The sequence below is a fragment of the Sorex fumeus genome, unplaced genomic scaffold (assembly GCF_029834395.1).
Source record: "Sorex fumeus unplaced genomic scaffold, SorFum_2.1 ptg000058l, whole genome shotgun sequence".
In the NCBI taxonomy this organism is placed as follows: Eukaryota; Metazoa; Chordata; class Mammalia; order Eulipotyphla; family Soricidae; genus Sorex; species Sorex fumeus.
Genome location: NW_026606115.1, coordinates 17,042,024 through 17,061,869, shown reverse-complemented (window position 1 = coordinate 17,061,869; position 19,846 = coordinate 17,042,024). Strand labels below are relative to the sequence as shown.

At 40.1% G+C, this 19,846-nt stretch overlaps 1 protein-coding gene across 1 annotated transcript in view; it reads left to right on the top strand.

Moving 5' to 3' along the window:
• The first annotated feature begins 16,482 nt into the window (after positions 1-16,482).
• COL4A5 (collagen type IV alpha 5 chain) overlaps positions 16,483-19,846 on the top strand; it is a 289,563-nt gene continuing 286,199 nt past the window's right edge. The window contains exon 1 of the mRNA XM_056125710.1: positions 16,483-16,563. Within this exon, the coding sequence (XP_055981685.1) occupies positions 16,483-16,563 (81 nt within the window). The remainder of the gene's footprint in view (positions 16,564-19,846) is intronic.

Sequence of the window (19,846 nt, the reverse complement as noted above, 5' to 3'; positions counted from 1 at the left end):
ATCAATTCAAACCGAAATGCCACAGAGACCAAAATTAATCATAAAAAGAAGATGTGGAGAAACCCTAATACCTGGAGAATGAACAACAAATAAATAACAGCCTGATCCAAAAGGAAATCAAGGAAGAGATTAAAATACTTGAGACTAATGATAATAAACAAAAATGTTATCAAAATCTATGAGACGCAGAAAAATCATACTTAGAGGGAAACTCATAGCAATACAGGAATACAAATGAAAAGAAGAAAAAGATAAAAATCACTTTCTGACTTACTTCACTTAGCATGATACTTTCCATGTAGAACTACTTATTTGCAAATTTTATGACTTCATACTTTTTAACACCCAAGAATAGTTGAGATAAGAACCAGGAGGTCTGCTCCACTGCTTGGAAGCCAGCAGCACATGCTGGGGGAAAACGCAGCTCAGATAGAGAAGGGAACACCAAGTAAAGGCTGTTTGGAGGACTCTCTCAGGATGAAAGACGCGCACTGAAAGTAGACTATAGACCGAACACAATGGTCACTCAATGCCTCTATTGCAAACCACAACACCCTAAAGGAAAGAGAGAGCAAAAGGGAATGCCCTGCCATAGAGGTGGGGTGGGGTGGGGGGATATGGGGGGTGGGAGGGCTACTGGGTTCATTGGTGTTGAAGAATGGGCACTGGTGGAGGGATGGGTACTTGATCATTGTATAACTGAAACCCAAACACAAAAATACGTAAGTCTACAGCTGTACTTCACGGTGTTTCACTAATAAAAAAAAAAGAAAAAGAAAACAAAATTCAATTACCAGGAAATAAATTTTGAAGCAGGCCACACCTGGCAGAGTTACAAAAAGATAAAATCACAACCTAAACACACATCTCAAACATCTGGAAGAGCAGCAGAAAAAAGAAAATAAAAATGAGAGCAGAAACCAATTATACAGATGCCAATAATGCAATGAAAAAAATCAATGAAACAAGAAGATGGTTCTTTGGAAAGAATAAATAAGATAGACAAACTTTTGTCTCAAATCATGAGGATAAAAAGTACTCAAAAAATTCCACCAGAAACAAAAAGGGAGAAATTACAGCAGAACCCTCAGAAATCCGAGACTTTATGAGATCTTACAATTCTACTCTGTTAAGCTGCAGAACCTAGAAGAAATGGACAGATTCTTAGAAACGTATCATCCCAAAACTGAATGAAGAGGAAATAGTGTGAACAGACCAGTCACAAGTAAGTAATTTGAAACAGTAATTAAGAGTCTTCCCCAAAACAAAAGTCCCAGGTAAGATGGCTTTACTGATAAGTTTTATCAAACCTTCAGAGAAGACTTACTGCTGTTGATCCTTAAGCTATTCCAAAATTTGGAAGAAACAAGAATACCTCCTAATATTACACTGATACCCAAAGCAGACAGGGACATTTCTAAAAAATGGAAACTGTAGATCAATCTCTCTGATGAACATCAACGAAAAAAATTTCAACAAAACCTTAGCAAACTGAAACCAACAGCATATAAAAAATCATACACCATAATTAAGTGATATTTATCCCAGGGATGAAAGGATGGCTCAATACATGCAAATCAGTTAACATAATACACAACATCAGTAAAAGGAAAGACATATCAGGTGATCATGTCAGTCAATGTAGTGAAAGCTTTTGACAAGATCCAATATCCATTTACGATAAAAAAAAACTGCCAACAAAATAGGAGTGGAAGAAACTTTCCCCAATATAGGTAAGGCTATCTATAATAAGCCCACAACAAATATTATTCTTAATGGTGAAAATATGGAGCATTCCCCCTGAGATCAGATAGAAGGCAAGAATGTCTAATATATCTACTCTTAAAAACATTTTATTAGATGTCCTAGCAACAGCAATCAGGCAGGAAAAGGAAATCAAAGGGATCTAAATTTGAAAAGAAGTCTTCAAATTAGCTCTATTTGCAGATGGCATATTATACCTAAAGTGTCTATTAAAAAGTTCTAGAAATAATTAAACCAACACAGCAAAGTACAAAATCAATACACAAAAATTGGTCTCTTTCTTTTTTAAAAAATTTTAATTGAATCATCATGAGATACAGTTACAAGCTTTAATGTTTGAGTTACAATAACACAATAATCAAACACTCATCCCTCCACCAGTGCACATTCTCCAACAATAATCTCCCCAGTATACCCCCCTTTACCACCCTGCCACTGCCTCCATGGCAGGCAATTTACCCCATACTCTCTCTCTCCTTTTGGGCATTATGGTTTGCAATACAGATACTGAGGGGTTATCATGTTTGGTCCTTTATCTACTTTCAGCACACATCTCCCATTCTGACTGATCCCTCCAACAATAATTTTCTTAGTGATCCCATCTCTATTCCAGCTGCCTTCTCCCCCCACTCATGAGGCAGGCTTCCAACTACGAAACAATCTTCCTTGCCCTTGTGTCTATTTTCCTTGTGTGTCAGTCTCATGTTATGTTATTTTATACTCCACAAATGAGTGCACTCCTTCTATGTCTGTCCCTCTCTTTCTGACTCATTTCACTTAGCATCATACTCTCCATGTCTATTCACTTATAAGCAAATTTCATGACTTCTCTCCTAACACCTGCATAGTATTTCATTGTGTAGATGTACCAAAGTTTCAAAAGAACGAAAGTAACCAGTGCTGGCGTGGATGTGGGTAAAAAAGGACACTTATTCACTGTTGGTGGGAATACCGACTGCTCCGGCCTGTCTGAAAAACTATATGGACATTCTTTCAAAAACTGGAAACTGAGCTTCCATATGACCCTGCAATACCACTTCTGGGAATATATCCCGAGGGCGCAAAAAAGCACAGTAGAAATGACATCTTACATATATGTTCATTGCAGCACTGTTCACAATAACCAAAATCTGGGAACAACCCGAGTGCCCTAGAACAGATGACTAGTTAAAGAAAAATTGGTCTCATTCTTATAGACAAATAATGAAGCAGAGGAACAGATAAAAGAATCAAAGTATTTCATTCAAAATAGTACCCAAGAACATTACATATCTAGGAATAAATTTAACAAAATAAGTGGGATAACTATAACATGTAAAATCCAAAGATCATATAGGATGCCAGGGATTGAATCTGGGTCAGGCACATACAAGGCAAGAACTCTACCCACTGTACTATTGCTCTGGTCTCACGATCTTTAAGATGAAAAAAATTGTGTTTATAATTAGCCAGCTGGACTGTTCTGATGATCCCAATTTTGTTGGCAACACCCAAGGTGTCATAGTCAGAAGCTAGCCAAACACATGCCTTCTCGGGAGCACCAAATTAAGGGTGTTGAGAAGATCCTCCCAGGATGGGAGAAGCATGCTGAAAGTAGACTATAGACCAAACATGATTGACACTCAATGCCTCTTTTGCAAACCACAACACCCTAAAGGAGAACGAGAACAAAATGGAATGCCCTACCACAGAGGCAGAGTGGGGTGGAGAGGATTGGGGGTGAGAGGGATACTGGGACCCGTGGTGGTTGAAAATGGGCACTGGTGGAGGGATGGGTACTTGATCATTGTATAACTGAAACCCAAGCACAAAAATTTGTAAGTCTACAACTGTACTTCATGGTGTTTCACTAATAAAAATTTTAAAAAAAGAAATGGAAAATATCCCATGCTTTTATATCAGAAGAATCAATATTGCCAATTCCACCCAAACTATGATATCGATTGAATAAAATCCATTTCCAAATTCAGACAACATTCTTTTTAAAAATTTTTATTAGTGAATCACCCTGAGGTACTGTTACAAACTTATGAACTTTCGTGTTTGCATTTCAGTCATACAACGATCATTTACCCATCCCTCCACCAGTACCAATTCTCCTCCACCAGTGTTTCCAGTATGCCTCCCACCACTCCCACCCCATCTCCCACCATCCCACCCTACCTCTGTGGCAGGGCATTCCTTTTGTTCTCTCTCCTTTTGGGTGTTGTGGTTTGCAATAGAGATACTGAGTGGCCATAGTGTTAGATTTACAGTCTACTTTCAGCTAGCATCTTTCAACCTGAACAGGTCCTCCCAACATCATTACTTGGTGTTCCCTTCTCTATCTGAGCTGCCTTTTCCCCCAGCATGTGAGTCCGGTTTCCAAGCTGAGGAGCACACCTCCTGGTCAGACAACATTCTTAAACAACTTAGAAAATTCCATGATAAAGTTTGTATGAAACAGTAAAAGACTCCAAATAACCAAAATCATACTGAAAAATAAGAAACTGGCAGCAGAGGGAGTGTGTCACATTACATAACCTGAAACTATACTGTAAACTCATAATGATTGAAACAGCATTGAATTGGAATAACTACAGACTCTATTACCAATGTATCCAAATAGAATATCCAAGGATAAATCCCACATATATGGTCAGCTATGTTTGACAAAGGAGTTGAGGGCATGAAATGGAGTACAGACATACTACTCCTCTTCAAAAAAGGATGTTGACAAAATTGGAAAAATACATGTAAAAAACTAAAACCGGATTTGTATCTCACACCTTACACAAAAGTCAATTCAAAGTGGACCAAAGGCTTTGATATCAGACCATAATCTATAAAATACATTGAGGAAAATATAGGCACAATGATCCAAGATCTGCATCTCTTAGAGGACTTCAATGAAACAATGCAACTGGCAAAGGCAACAGAATTTTTTTTACAAATTTTCATGTTTGAATGTTTGAGTTTCAGCCATACAATGATTGAACACCCATCCCATCACCAGTGCACATTTCCACTACCAATGCCACCAGTATTCCCGACCCCATCACAACCCTCCCCCTGCCTCTAATAGCAGACAATTTCTGCCATACTCTCTCTCTACTTTTGGGCACTACAGTTTGCAATATACATACTGAGAGGTTATCACATTTGGTCCTCTATTTACTTTCTTTTTTTAAAATTTTTTTATTAGTGAGACATATGAGATAAACTTGTAGACTTACAAATTTTTGTGCTTGGGTTTCAATTATACAATGATCAAATGCCCATCCCTCCACCAGTGCCCATTTCCCACCACCACAGATCCCAGTATCCCTCCCACCCCCCATCCCCCACATCCCACCCTGCCTCTGTGGTAGGGCATTCCCTTTTGTTCTCTCTTATTTGGTGTTGTGGTTTGCAAAAGAGGCAACGGGTGACAATAATGTTTGGTCTATAGTCTACTTTCAGCATGCTTCTCCCATCCTGGGAGGATCCTCCCAACACCTTTATTTGGTGTTCCCTTTTCTATCTGAGCTCCCTTTTCCCCTAGCATGTGTGGTTGGCCTCCAAGCCATGGAGTAAAGTTCCTGGTACTAACCTCAGCCATTCTTGGGTGTTAGTCTCTTATTTTGTTATTTTAAGCAACAGAAAATTTTTAAAAGGGGAGGGGACTACATCAAATTTAAGTTTCTGAATAGCAAAAGAAAAGAGTTGCATGCTTTCCATGCAGAAAATCAAGCTCTAACTCTGGAAATACATGGTTCCATGTGTATGATATCACTTATATATGGTATTTAGAATAACTGGATGAGGAAATGCAATGGTTTAAAGGGGGGATGCCTAGATCATCCTTGGTCCCAAAGTATAGGCAGGAGAAAGAAACAAAGTAAGTGGAGACTGAAGGTAGAAGAGACAGATGAGAAGCAACAGTTATATAAAAAAGTTATACGCTTTTTTTATATAACTTACTTTTAAAACTCTTATTTTTAATTTTTTCCAAAATTTTATTTTATGAAAACACCAAGATTTACAAAGTTATTTATACTTGCGTTTTAGGATTACAATGTTCCATCACTGATCCCACCACCAGTTTCATCTTCACCTCCACCAGTGTTTCCAGGCTCCCTTTCCTACCCTCACTCCCACCCCACTGCCATCTACACAGGAGCCTTTTAAAGTTTCTGTATTTAAGTTTTAGTCTCATGATTTCAGTATTGTAAAATCTGTGATTTTTATATTTAGCTCTGTTGTTCCTTAACACCACTGATGTTTTTATTTTTGGAAAAAATTAAAATTAGAGTTAAAAAAGTAAGTTATATGTACCCCAACAAATAATAATGAAATTTCCAGAAGAGCTGAGGAGATGGTTCATGAACTATAGTTGCATGCTTTCCATGCAGAAGATCATGAACTCTGGAAATACATGGTTCCATGAGTATGTTGGGAGTGATCTATGAGCACTGAGCAAGGCGAAACCCCATGTGCACTAAGGGCATGGGCCCCAAACTAAAACATAATAATAATGTTGCTATCATAAAAATTAATAACACAAGTGAAAAACCTTAGGTTTTATTTTGGGGGCGATCAAACCCAGCAGTGCTCAGAGGTTACTACTGGCTTTGCACTCAGGAATTACTCCTGGCGGTGCTCAGGGGACCATATGGGACGCTGGGACTCGAACTTGGTTCGGCCACGTGCAAGGCAAACTCCCTACCCGCTGTACTATCGTTCCAGCCCAAAACACTTTAAAAGAAGAGAAAAGAGTGGATTTACTGAATGGAAGTTACTTTTTTCTCTGCTTTGTTGTTTTGGCCATGGTTGCAATGCCCAGTGGCTATTCTCCTGCCTCAGTACTCAGGGGTAACTCCCAAGGGTGCTGAGGGATAGAACTGTGGTTGGTCTTATATCTTAAGCCCTAAAGCTATCTCTCTGCCCGAAATCTATGGAACAATTTTCAGGCTCATAAAAAATACTACCAAAATAGCTAACAAAACTATTTATGATTTACAGCCAACGGGTTTTGTGAAAAAGACATTTTCATGAAGGTTTTTATGAAAATGATCCATTTTTGTTTTGCTTTTTGGGGACACCGGTCAATGCTCAGGGGTTACTCCTAGCAATATGCTCAGAAATTACTCCTAGTGGTGCTCAGGAGACCATATGGGATACCACGGATTAAATCTGGGTCACCAATTTGCAAAGCAAATGCCTTACTCTCTGTATTATTGCTCTGGCTCCAGAAAATGCTTCCTTTTTTGCATCTTATCAGTACCATATGCTCCAAATTGTTATCTTATTGTTGCATAATAATTTTAAAAATTTGTGTCAAAAATGATACAAGAAGATATAAAAAGAGATGAAAATTAGGGGAGGTTGTAGTTGGGGCCACACTTGGTGATCAGGAGCTAGTTAAGGCCCTGTTCTAAAGAATGACCCCTGGTAATGACCCCTGACAGGGAATTCAAGCCTTGGTCAGTGGAATGCAATCACCTCAATCACTTTCCCTATGTTACCACTAGTCCACCTTTTATTCCCTTCCACACACCTCCCCCAACTGAATTTTGTGATCCAAGGCCAACTGTTTATCATCATTTTGTGTTGTCTTTTCCTTGTTTTGTTTGTCTCTATATTACATATGATAGAAATCATCCAGTATTTGACCTCCCTCTAACTTTTTTTGCTTAAAGTAAGTGCATGAAGTAGAGCAAGGGCAGTCTCTTGAAATAATAGTGCTGGGAATATTGGGAAGACACTTGCAAAAAATGAATGAAACTTGAGACAATATTTTTAAATCCCATGAATAGTAAAGTGACTGTATCTAGAATATACAAAGAATTCTTTCAACTCAGTAATAAGAAGATAGAATAATTTAAAATAGGAAATATTTGAATAAACATTTCTTTAGAGAAACTATACAAATAGTGAGCAAGTGTGACAGAAGTTGCTCAACATTAGTCGTTAAGGAAATACAAATTAAAATCACAGTCTGATAAGTCTTATTCAGCAGATGGCCATATGACCAAAGAAGACATGAAAGTTAAGATTATCAATGATGTAGAGAAAAAATAATTTTTATATATGGTTGGTAGGAATACGAATTACTACGACTTTGGGAAATGGTCTTGCAATTTTTATTGATAAGTAAAATATAAATCATTCTTGGTGAGTAACATACATAAAGAGATGTAAAACAGCACTCCTATACAACCAACAGTAGTCTAATAAAATTTGATTTAAAACTAAATAAATAGAAATTATTCATATGACAAAGGAATTCTATTCCTACCAACCTACTCAAGAGAAATAAAACACAGGCCCAGGAATATCTATGGTAATGTTCATAGAGTATTGTTCATAACTTAAAAAGTGGATAGAGACTAATGTCTATCTATTAGAGTGTGCCCAAATAAAATGTGGCATATACATAGTTAGATACTATTACTAATACAAAATAATGAATTTCTAGGCCAGAGAGATAGTCCAGGAGGTAATGCGGCTGTATTGGCTGTGACTCTGGTTGGAATTCCTGATACCACATGTGGTATCCTGAGTCAAGGGTTGCTCCTGAGCACTGAGCCAGGACTAGCATTTGTGACATAGCTAGAAATAGACTCTAAGCTCCATTAAATATGGCCCAAACCTCCCCCAGAAGATGAAAATTCTGATACATGTTACTATATAAATGAACTTTAAAAATATTGTGCTAAGTGAAAAATGGCAAATACAACATGTGATATGATTATATTCATAGTATTATCTCATTCAAATGTAGAACATCACTACTTCATATGATTTAGTAGGTTACTTTTGGGGTCTAGGAATGTTTAAAATGTTTTCTATATAAATTATGCATAACTAAGCAAATAATATTGAATGGGTACAATGATAGTGATCAGGCTATCAATGTCCATGCTTTGCATGCAGGAGGCCAGCTTTGCATGGTCCTCAGAACAAACACTGCCAGGAGTAAATCCTCTGCACTATCCAGAACACTGAGTAGCCCCTGAGTAGCAGCAGGTATGGCCCCAAAATAAAAACAAACAGAACCTAATATTATTAGTGGAGAAATTTATATACTAAAAGCTCATAAAATGCCAATCTATGGAACTTAGATTCACATTTGCCTGTTGTGGGAGTGGGGTGAGGAACACGCATTAACTGCAAAGGTTATGAAGCACCTTAATACTTAAACAAAATGTTCTCAAACTATGTATGGTAATGATTGCAATGCTAGTAAATTCATTAAAATTCATTGAATTGTGTATGTCAAGTGGGCAAATTTGTAGTATGTAACTTATATCTTAATAAAGTTTTTTTCAATAGATAACTTTAATAAAGACAGTTTCAAACAAGGCAAATCAGTTTCAAACAGATCTAAGGAGAAGTTTCTTGATCCTTAGAACAAGAAGGGATTTTCTTCATTTAAGAGCAACCTTAACGCTATTCATATTCAGAGGAAAGAGATTTTGACTGTTAAAAGTACTTTGGAAAGATCCTACCAGGGCAAACTAAAACTATAAGGAAATGATTCAATTAGTGCTTGATTTAAATATGTCTAGAAGCATTATCTATGCTGTTTGCAGAAGAATAAAGTCATTTTCTTCTTTTTGTTCCCCTCCACAACTCTTGCATTTACCTTTGCCTTTCAATTATGCTTGTTTATGCTAATTCTTTCTTTTCTCTTTTTGAGGGTGGGTTTTAGGGAATGATGGGGGTGTTCAGGGGATACTCTGTGAGATACTTGGGGGTGTTGGGGTACCATGTAGATTTAGGGTTCTAATTTGGGCTCCCATATGCAAAGTTCTACTCTGAGCTATCCCCATGGTCCTAATGTCTTTAGGAAAGCAGATTTGGAACAAAATATGAAGACTATATTAGTACACTAATTCCTTTGGTGAATGTTTTATCAACTATGTAACTGTTGGCCTATGTTGATGTTTACATCTGGGTTCTAGTCTTTCTCTAAAGCAGGGATGCTTAATTTTTTCCAACTGAGATACTTTTTTTAATGGAGAAATTTAACATGAGTGAGTGAGTGCTACTAGATACACCTCAGATTCATAATTCTATTAGTTTTGAATTACCTTTTGGTCAATTCACATTCACAAAGTTTTTTCTTTTTGATTTTGGGGCCATACCTTGAGATGCTCAAGGGTTATTCCTGGCTTTGTAATCAGAAATTACAGTGGCAGTACTCGTGGCAGTACTCAAGGGAACATATGAGTTGCAGGGGTGTGAACCCAATTTGACTGCCTGCAAGGCAAATACTGTATCCACTGTGCTACTGTTCTGTCCCCACATTTAGAAACCTTTTATTGCTGTCAAATTTATCTAGCAATCCTCATTCAGTAACCCAATGTAAGAAGCAAGGCTCCACCTGAAGAGAGTACAGTGGTTACGGTGTTTGCCTTACAGGCTGCTGTCATGAGTTCCATTCCGGTCACCACGTATGGTCCCTGAGTACAACCAAGAGTTATTCCTGTGCTCAGAACCAGGAGTAAGCCTGAGCCAAACCAGGTATGACTCCCAAAACAAAACAACAAGAAGCTAGGCTCTAAAGCAATGCCAACATACACATATATCTTATCATTTTTGTTTATTTTGGTTTGGGGTTCACACCCCAGAGGTGCTCATAAGTACCTGGTGGATCTGTGCTAGACTACATGGTGCGGGGAGTGGGGGGGGAGGGCGGATAAAACGGGTATACAAAGCATCTCAGTCCCTTCAGTTATAATATCCTAGCATAGCGGGTAGGGCGTCTGCCTTGCACGCAGCCAACATGGCTGACCCGAGTTCGATTCCTCCACCCCTCTCGGAGAGCCCGGCAAGCTACCGAGAGTATTCTATATGCCAGACACAGTAACAACAAAGTCTCCAATGGAGACGTTACTGGGCCCGCTCGAGCAAATCGATGATCAACGGGAGGGCCTTTACTTACTTTACTTTCTTTTTGAGGTCTACATTCAAATGTGTTCAATCCAGGCTCCCTGCTCAGGGGATCACTCCTGGTTGGCTTGGCCTGGAGAATCATATGGGGTGTTGGGGATGGAGCTTGGGTTGGCAAGCACCTTAAAAGCTGCATTATCTTTTTGCTGCTCCCCATTTTATTCATTTTTGAGTCATTCCCAGTGGTTTACAGGACTTACTTCTCACTGAATGCTCAGGGATCACTTCTGGTGGGACTGATCTGGACCATTAAGTGGTGCTGGGGATTGAACCTGGGTCTGTTGCATGCCAGGTAAGCACCCTACCTGTTGTACTATCCCTGTGGCGATGTCCTACTTTTTAAGAAACATGAATAGTGTTACTTGAGAAAGTAATTTCCTATAGTATTAAATACTAAGCAAATGTCTGCATACTGTGCCTTGGGCATTTCTAACCATAATCACTCTTTAAAAAAATCATAATGGATACGCACTATTTCTGGGTTTTAACTATTTATTTCTGGGTTAGAACTGTTTTATAAACTAATACAAAGAAAGAATTGAAAACTACCTAAATGTACCTATGTTAAATGCTTACCAATATTTGATTATTGACAACTTAAATCTCACATAATAGATTTTATCACCGTGAAACCCAATATAATTTCTGTCAATTTATTCATAATACACATTTTTCATCAGTATTAGTTAAATAAGATAGAATTAAAATGTCTAAAACAATGTGAAAGTGAAAAACATTACGAACCCAAATGATAAACTGAAATCAAGAGTTGAAGGTGATAAACAGGCAATACAGATGAGAATCCTGTAAGAAGAGTATAAGAGGGAAAAACATTTCCAAGGGAAAATTTATGTACTGAGAATTAGTTCTTTCTCCTTGCCTTTTTTCCTGTAAAATACAGAAGTAATATAGCTTAACAATGTCAACTGTATTATGCAGAAGTAAACAACTGGTGAAGAAAGAAGCATTGAACTTAAAAATGGCAAAACCAAAGCATCGTCAATGAGTTTCAGGGTTCAATTTAGTTTTATCACGGTCATTCTCACTGCAGCAGGTGGAATTGAAAAAAGACTAAAACACACATACCAAAGCAGACCTTGAAAAGGCATCATCTTCTAGTAGCTTTTAAGGATATTGAGTGATAGAAGGCAGTGTTTGGGAAGTCTTCAGATATCTGAAATGATTTATTAATTCTTTGCACTAATAAATATGATAAAAGCACATTGAATATGATAAGCCAGTATCTAAAAATAAAAGTTTGCTGGAGAGTATTCTGCCCCAGCATGACATTTTTACAAGTGGCTAGATTCCCAGACAAATTGTTAACTAATCAAAATTTCGTATTTTCAATAAATGTAGTATTGAAGCCTCAAGTAATAACTAAACTTATTTACTGGAGGAATCTGATAGAGAAATGTGCTGAAACGTAGGTCAATACCTTTTCTTACACAGTTATGAATTTACTTAAGGCTTGATGCTCTGAGTTAAGGGGTCATAAGATGTTAAAAGTATAGTTGTTGAATCATATTTTTTCCATAAGAAAAACCATATAACTTCATTCTGATATCTTCTTAAAAGCATATGCCAGGACAAATCCATTTCTCCCCATGAAGGTAGTTGATAACTATACTGGGTTGAATGAAGTATGGTTCTATTAATAATACTTAAACATTTAACTTTAAAGATCTATTTGTGTCTGGAGGTAATAGTTGGTAGGACACTTGGCTTGAATAGCCATCCTGGATTAAATCCACAGTAGCCCAAAAGTTGTCCCAAACACTACCAGAAGTGCTCTCTGAGCACATAACCAGGAATAAGCCCTGAGCACTGCAGAGTATATGGTCCAAACCCAAAAACTGAAAAAAAGAAAAAGAAGAAATAGATCTCAACAGTTAAAATTGCTAAAACTCACAAAGACAATATATATCCAATATAGCAATAGCACAGCGGTAGGGCGTTTGCCTTGCACTGCCAGCCTGGCCGAGCCTGGTTTGATTCCTCTGCCTCTCTTGGAGAACCCAGCAAGATACCAAGAGTATCTTGCCTGCACGGCAAAGCCTGGCAAGCTACTCGTGATGTATTTGAGATGTCAAACATAGTAACAACAAGCCTCACAATGAAGACATTACTGGGCCCGCTAGAGCAAATCGATGAACAATGGGAGGACAGTGCTACAGTGCTACATAGTTCAGGAATTTCTAAACTTTTTCCACTGGCAACCACTTTTCAATTGTAAGAATGTTTTTAGGCAACCCATATATATATATGTATATATGTATATATGTATATAAAGTACATATACAAATAAAATATTTATTGATAATATAATCATAAAGAAATTCATCTTAAAGTAAATTTAAAGTGTGGCATTGTGACCCACTGTTTAGGAAGCTAGAGTCTATACAGTCTAGTTCATTACTTTGGTTGTTGAGAGTAATTTTTATGAAAGAATCATAAAAATAGTATTTAATAGTCAAATAATTACATTTGGACCCAAATTAACTTTCTTAATGGTAGTATAGCTAATGACACTGGAAACTTGCAGCAGCTGATTATTGAGTCGCTCTTAGATTATCCTATCAATTTCATTGGAGATATCTTTATTTTCTGGGCATCATTAAATTTTTCTTGATTAGAGGTCTACAGAAATTCCTTTTACTGCAGTGTCTAGCTGACGTGACAGATATCTGAACAGCGTTTCAAAAGTTAATTTTTAGAATATTTTCCACTTGAACCATTTTAATTTTCTGCTAAAATAACCAGTAAAAAGAAACATCAGGCAGACACTGAACATCATCTAGTGCTATCAGTTCAATTCAGATTGTTAAAAAATCAATATGTTGTCACCTGGACCGTCAAATGATTCAAGGAAATAAGTTTAATTCCTTAACTTTCAGGGACACTTTCAAGTCTCACTACTCATGCTTTTCTCCCACTCTCAAACTTCTGTAACAATTCATGTGCGTGTAGATCAGGAAGGAACAAAGTATGTTTCTTCTGCCCTGGAGATCCATGCAGAGAAATCAACAAATGTTAGTCATCTGAAGCCTTCCAGGAAGAGGTACAGAAACGTGTGCCTCTAGTGTCCTCTATCTACTATTATTTTCTCAACCCTTTTTTGAGACGGGAAGATGCCCTAGTCCCAAAGGCATTAGCCTGATACTGTGCAATTCTTCTGTAAGAGTTCCTTTACGGCCACCAGAAATGAGTGATGAGGACTCCATTTCACAGCGCAACCCTCTCTAACCCCATAACGCAAACACAAGAGGTGGGTGAGGAGGGGTCAAAGAATAAGGGAAAGAGGTCCGGTAGAAAGACTCACCGCTCCTCCCTTTCCCTTGGTCAGGCACAACATAATCAGGAGCAGCCACAACCTGAAAAGCGAAGGGAGAATGAGTAACGTGGGCTGGAGAGGCTCCGAGGTCCTGAATCTGTCCATATGCCCCCACCCCCTTTTTTGCTGCCTGTCCCCACTTTCTCTACAATGAAAGAACTACAAATATAGTCCCAGTCCAGTAAAGCAGCCCAAAGTAGAAAAGGGGAGGGAAGTTCGGGGCAACAACAGCTCACCCAGGGTGCATGCTTGCGGCTCCTCGGAAGCTGGCTGGGTCCCAGGAGACTGCTAAGCTGCTCCACAGCCCCGGCTCATCAGGGTCCCGCTGATGCTCTGAAGCTACTTTCTTATTCAGGAGAACGGAGTACTAGGACGGAAAGGCTGACTTCGGAAGAAACTTAACTCAACTCCTAGAAAGGAAGTACCCCTAAGAGGAAAACGCTCAGCGGGGCTCGCTACAACTTGCAGCACTCATAAGATAGTTCCATGCAACAGGAGAGGAAAGAATGGAGGGGAAAGGGGCGGGGCTGTCTGCCGTCAATCATTCCCTCTACCTTGAGCAATGGTCATATTTCCAGACACCTCTGTTCATAACATTCCCACGCATCGTCACGCAAGGCACACATGTCTATACTAAGAGGCAAGTAGTATTTAATTAAGCAACCCTATGCATCATACACTACCATAAACATAGAATAAATTCACATACATGGATTAAGTCACAGGACTCTGACATTTCATAAATGGGCCCTCAAAATACACTTGCACAGTTGCCCTTGCATTACAACTTTCATTCTAATTGATTGTGTATTAAACACTTAATGGAGTTGGGGGGGGGGAGGTTTCTGGAGTGGTAAATTTACCCTTAGCAGAATATTACCTAAGGATTAGCGGGCTCCCCAAAAAAGGTTCCAAAATGTCGAACCTAAGTTCTGAGATCTGAGAAAATAGAAATGATCTGAAGGATGCTTCAGCAATTCCCTGAAAGACCTTCTGAGTGGTCACATAAACTATTTTCTGTGTCTGTTGGTACTTGAATATATACCTATATCTATATATCCAGAGTGTGTGTATATATATATAGAGAGAGAGAGAGAGAGAAAGAGTATGTAACTGGAGGACTGCTGAAAATTCTGGTTTGTGTAGTATTGGAACACAGTGTGCCTGAAACCTAAGAGTATTGTAAATCACTGTGCCTAAATAAAAATTGAAAAAAAGAAAACAAAACAGCGCTCGAGTTCTGGGTTACAAGAAATGGGCTCTCTTTTAATGTTGGCAGTATTTTATCAAGAACGATATTATGCAAATAAACAATAGTCATGAGCAAAAAATAAGTAAATGAACATATCAAAATCTAATTGGAGATACCAATTCCTCTGCCATTAACTCGAAATATCTATTTCTCATTAGGTGTTTCTTGCTAAAGAAAATTACACTAAAGTTAATTAATTTCCAGTTCTGACTTCACCGGAAACACAGCTTTAGTGTGTTTTAATGCCTTTGATATGTTTTCAATGAGAGGTTGAATACTAATTATGGATTTCAATATTGCTAAATTAAAAAGTGCCAGTATTTCAATAGCACTACATCATATAAGAAGTACTGAAATCAGTAGTATGCTCCCAAATATGAAAAATATACGCATTTAGTCTTCATACACAGAAAGGCAGTTCATCTCTTACTTTTTCAGTCACATCATTTAAACGGATAACTATAGTTAAATGATTCTAATATTTTCAAATATGATAACCTGTTGTAGATTAGACCTCTGCCTGGTGACCTTGCACAAAGCAAAAAGAAAATGCCACCAGCTCAGGGAACAGAGATTAAATTTTGTATCTAATCATTAACAATAAAAGCACTGTTTGGTCTAAGAGTCCTCCGCTGAGAAAAGTAGTCCCAGCCCAGGTCTAGGGGTAAATGACTTTAGGGTTCACAACAGTGCGAGTGGGGCCGGGCAGGGGAGAGCACGCTCCACGGAAGGTGCACGCGAAGTGCCAGTAAAATCTTCCCGCTGGAGTGCCTGGTGGGCAGTCGAGTGTTCTGGAAGTTTCCCTCCCCTGAATAACTGAGCGTCACTCCCTCGCAGGTTGTCGGCGCACTCTAAAATGGTGGCGGAGGGATCCTGCACTTCCCGGGGGCGCAGGGAGGGGGTGGGTGCGCGGGATGCGAGGCAGGAAAGTAGATCTGCGGGACTGGACTGAAGCAAAAGTTTGCCAGTCAGCACAAAAGAGAAAAGTGACCTTGAGAAACCGGCTCGTGGAAGCAGAGGAGGGAGGGAAGAGTATCTCTCGCTTTCCTCTCCTCTGACAAAGTTTCTTTCTCCACGCCCTCGCCGGCCGGCACCACCCGGTCACCCCCGCGGCGTTGGGTTCTAGCCGGCTGTCGGCGCTTCAGATTCTGTCAGTTGGTGCGAAGGGGGCAGAGGTTGGCCGCGGGCGCCTAGGAGCCGCTGGAGCCGAAGAATGAAACGGCGCGGAGTCCGCCTGGCCGCGGGCTTCTTCCTCCTGGCCCTGAGCCTTTGGGGGCAGCCGGTAGAGGCTGCGGTAAGTAATTCCCTTTCCCCGCCGCCCTCTCACGCCCCAAAGGTTTTCGGTGGGGGAGGGGGTTGACCAGACTGTCGCCGCTCGGTGTTTTCTTATAATTCCGGTTTCCCTTGGCTCGCTTGAGGGAGCGGTAACGGGGTACACCGGCCGTAACTCAGGCGCCCCCAGCACCTCCCCCCACCCCGAAGTCAAAGCCTGAGGTTCAAGGGTTTAAAAATAGGGCAGCCTGGCGGGCGGCGCCGGGGGCTGCCGTGGAGGTTGGGGACAGCGGAGCCTCGGCTCGCTAGATTCAGGTGGCCCTTGAAAGCGTTCCCTCCCCACTCTCCGCCCTAGGCGTTGCCCGGCCCGCGCGGGCTCCCCTTTTCACCGGCGTAACCCACCCTCCTGTTCTCCAGACTGCGGCGCTCAGTTACTGTTAGGGTTTCTTTAAAGCTTCGCTGCTTTGTGGGAATGTTCAGTGCGCCTGTGAAGTTCTTCCTTTTGGCCCCTTGCTTTAACCCCCTAGGCGGTGCTGAGCCCAGGCCATTCTAAAAAGTTTTTGTAAACACAAAAGCACAGCTGACTGACGAGGACAGGTGAGGGGAAGGCAGTGGGGTCAAGCCTCCCGTCTTCTGCACGCCCCTCCTTTTTTTTTATAAAAGAAAAACAAAAGGGTTCTGGGGATTTGCTGCTTGTCCACTCAAAAATCAACAAACCCCAAAACTTACCGAAGTACCTGAATAAACTGAAAATTTGTTCATCCCCTATGTAGAGGAAATTTATTTTTCTAAGGAGGTTTGATTATGCAGTTTCAAAGGAGAATGGAAGAATATGTACATGTGAAGTAACAGCAAAAAATTCCACTTAGTTTCAGGAATGTAGGATCACAGCCCTATCAATATATTTTCTAGTAGGATATCAGTGTAGGTCCACCTTCTTTATGGGGGAGAGAGGCAGAAGTAAAAGAATGGCTGGTTTTGTCAGAGCAAACCAAGTCCACTCGGGTTTTTAACTTCTGAAAACTTAAATTCATGGAAAATTATTTAAGTTATATTTGAGTGATCATAACAGGTGGTTTTAAAAACACTTTTTAAAGTATTTTCAGTCACACCCAGCTATACGCAGGGCTTACTGAGGTCTCTGATATCAGGAATCATTCCTGGTGGGGCTGGAGGACATTATGGTGTATCAGTGATCAAACCTGGTGGGGCTTGTGTAAGACAAGTGCCTTACCCTCTGTACTGTCCCTCAGGCCCTTAAAAACACTTCTAGTATGGGATCAAGTCTTTGGGCCTTTCATGTGAAGGTTGAGAATAGCTATTGTGCTGTAGTTTATCTGGGTTCAATTTTAAGTATGTTATCTTTTTTTCTCAATACTTTTATTACATATCAAGTGAAATTAAATTTCTTCATAATCAAAATACCAGAACTTTCTATTCCTTTAAGTGCATTATAATTGCCAGAGCAAATCTGATAAGCAAATAAGCATATAAAACACACACATTATATTTATATAGTTATATATAACTATTATTATATATGTGGCTGGAGTGATAGCACAACGAGTTGGGCGTTTGCCTTGCACGCGGCCGACCCAGGTTCGATTCCTCCATCCCTCCTAGAGAGCTGCTAGCTACTGAGAGTATCCCGCCTGCATGGCAAAGCCTGGCAAGCTCCCCGTGGTGTATTCAATATGCCAAAAACAGTAACAAGTCCCACAATGGAGTCGTATATAGTGGAGGGCTGCAGGACAGAGAACCCTGTTTCTATCATATGCAAAGCTAGACCTCTATCATTGACCTACCACTCGGATCTTAAAATACTTTGAATTATACATGCCACAATTGTTTTTCTATTAAAAGTAGATAGACAAGTTTAAGGAAATGGGGGGTGTGGTTAGCTGGAGAGAGTACAACAGGCAGGTAGGGGGCTTATTCTGCCACAGCTGACCTGCATTCCACCCAAGCACCAGCAGATTTCTGAGCACAACACCAAGAGTAAACCCTCAGTATAGTGGGGTTTCCCCCCCCCCAAAAAAAAGAACCCATAAAAAATTTAAAAAATTGGGGGGCACAGGGAAGATGGCTTAATTGTGTGTAGCACATGCTGTGCATGTGAAAGTCCTGGGTTCAATCTCCAGTACCATATTATACCCTTTGTACCACGAGGAGAGGCCCTCAAGCACTGTACCAGTAGGAGCCCCTGAGCACCACTGGTAGTGGCCCCCAAATCAAATTCTTATTTGATGCAGAATATCTTTTGAAATTTAATAGGCTCATTGGGTTACTGGAATGGGATAAACTCCAATTGTGTTCTTGTTAACAATTTTTAAACATCTTGGTATGATTTACGGCATTTGTCTCGGGAGGAAATATTTCTTCACTGATAAAATATTTTTGCTGTTATCAATAAATGTGCATCTTATACCGTTAAACAGGCACATGCAATAATTCTTTTTTATGTAGGAGTACTGCTATTTATTCGGCCACTGATTAGGCTGATTGAATTGTGCATGAACTCCACACATACAGTAATTCTTTTAGTTGTTATTTTGGGTTCACATCTGGCTCTGTGCTCGGGGATCACTTCTGGCAGTGCTCAGGGGACTATCCAGTGTGCCAAAGCTCTAACCTGGGTCAACTGCATGCAAGGCAATGCCCTACCTGCTTTATAATGTCTTCGACCCGATTGCTGTTTTTTTTGTGTGGGGGGGAGCGCGGGAGGCATACCCAGCTGTGCTCAGAGGTGCCTCCTGTTACAGTGCTTGGGAATTACTCCTGATGGGATAGTATGGTGTTCTGGCTATTGAATCCTGTCCTCTGGACTATAAAATGTGCACACTAGCCCTTTGGGCTGTCTTCCTGGACCATGAAAGCAAAATTATTATTTGTTTTGATTTGGAGGCCATACCCAGTCGCGTTCAAAGCTTACTCTTGACTCTCTGCTCAGGGATTACCCTGGTAAGGCAAATGTCTTACCAGGACTATCTATCTGGCCTTGAAACAATTTTTAAAGATTTTTTGAATGAGGGCGATCTGGCTGCAACATCTGTCACCCCATTGATCGCCAGGGTTGATTCCGCTGATCTGGCTGGCTAGGCGGGTGTCCCCTTCCTCCCTCACCGCTCCATGTGTATCCCTCCGGAAGCTCCATGTGAGTCCCTCCTGAAGCTGCGCGCTCAGTTGAAGAGGACGGCCTTCCCCGAATAGAGACTGACCGGGTCGAGGGTATACGAGTAGCTGCGCTCCCCTGCTAGAACCTCCAAACAAGCCTTACATTTAGTTTCATGAATTAATACGGGCCA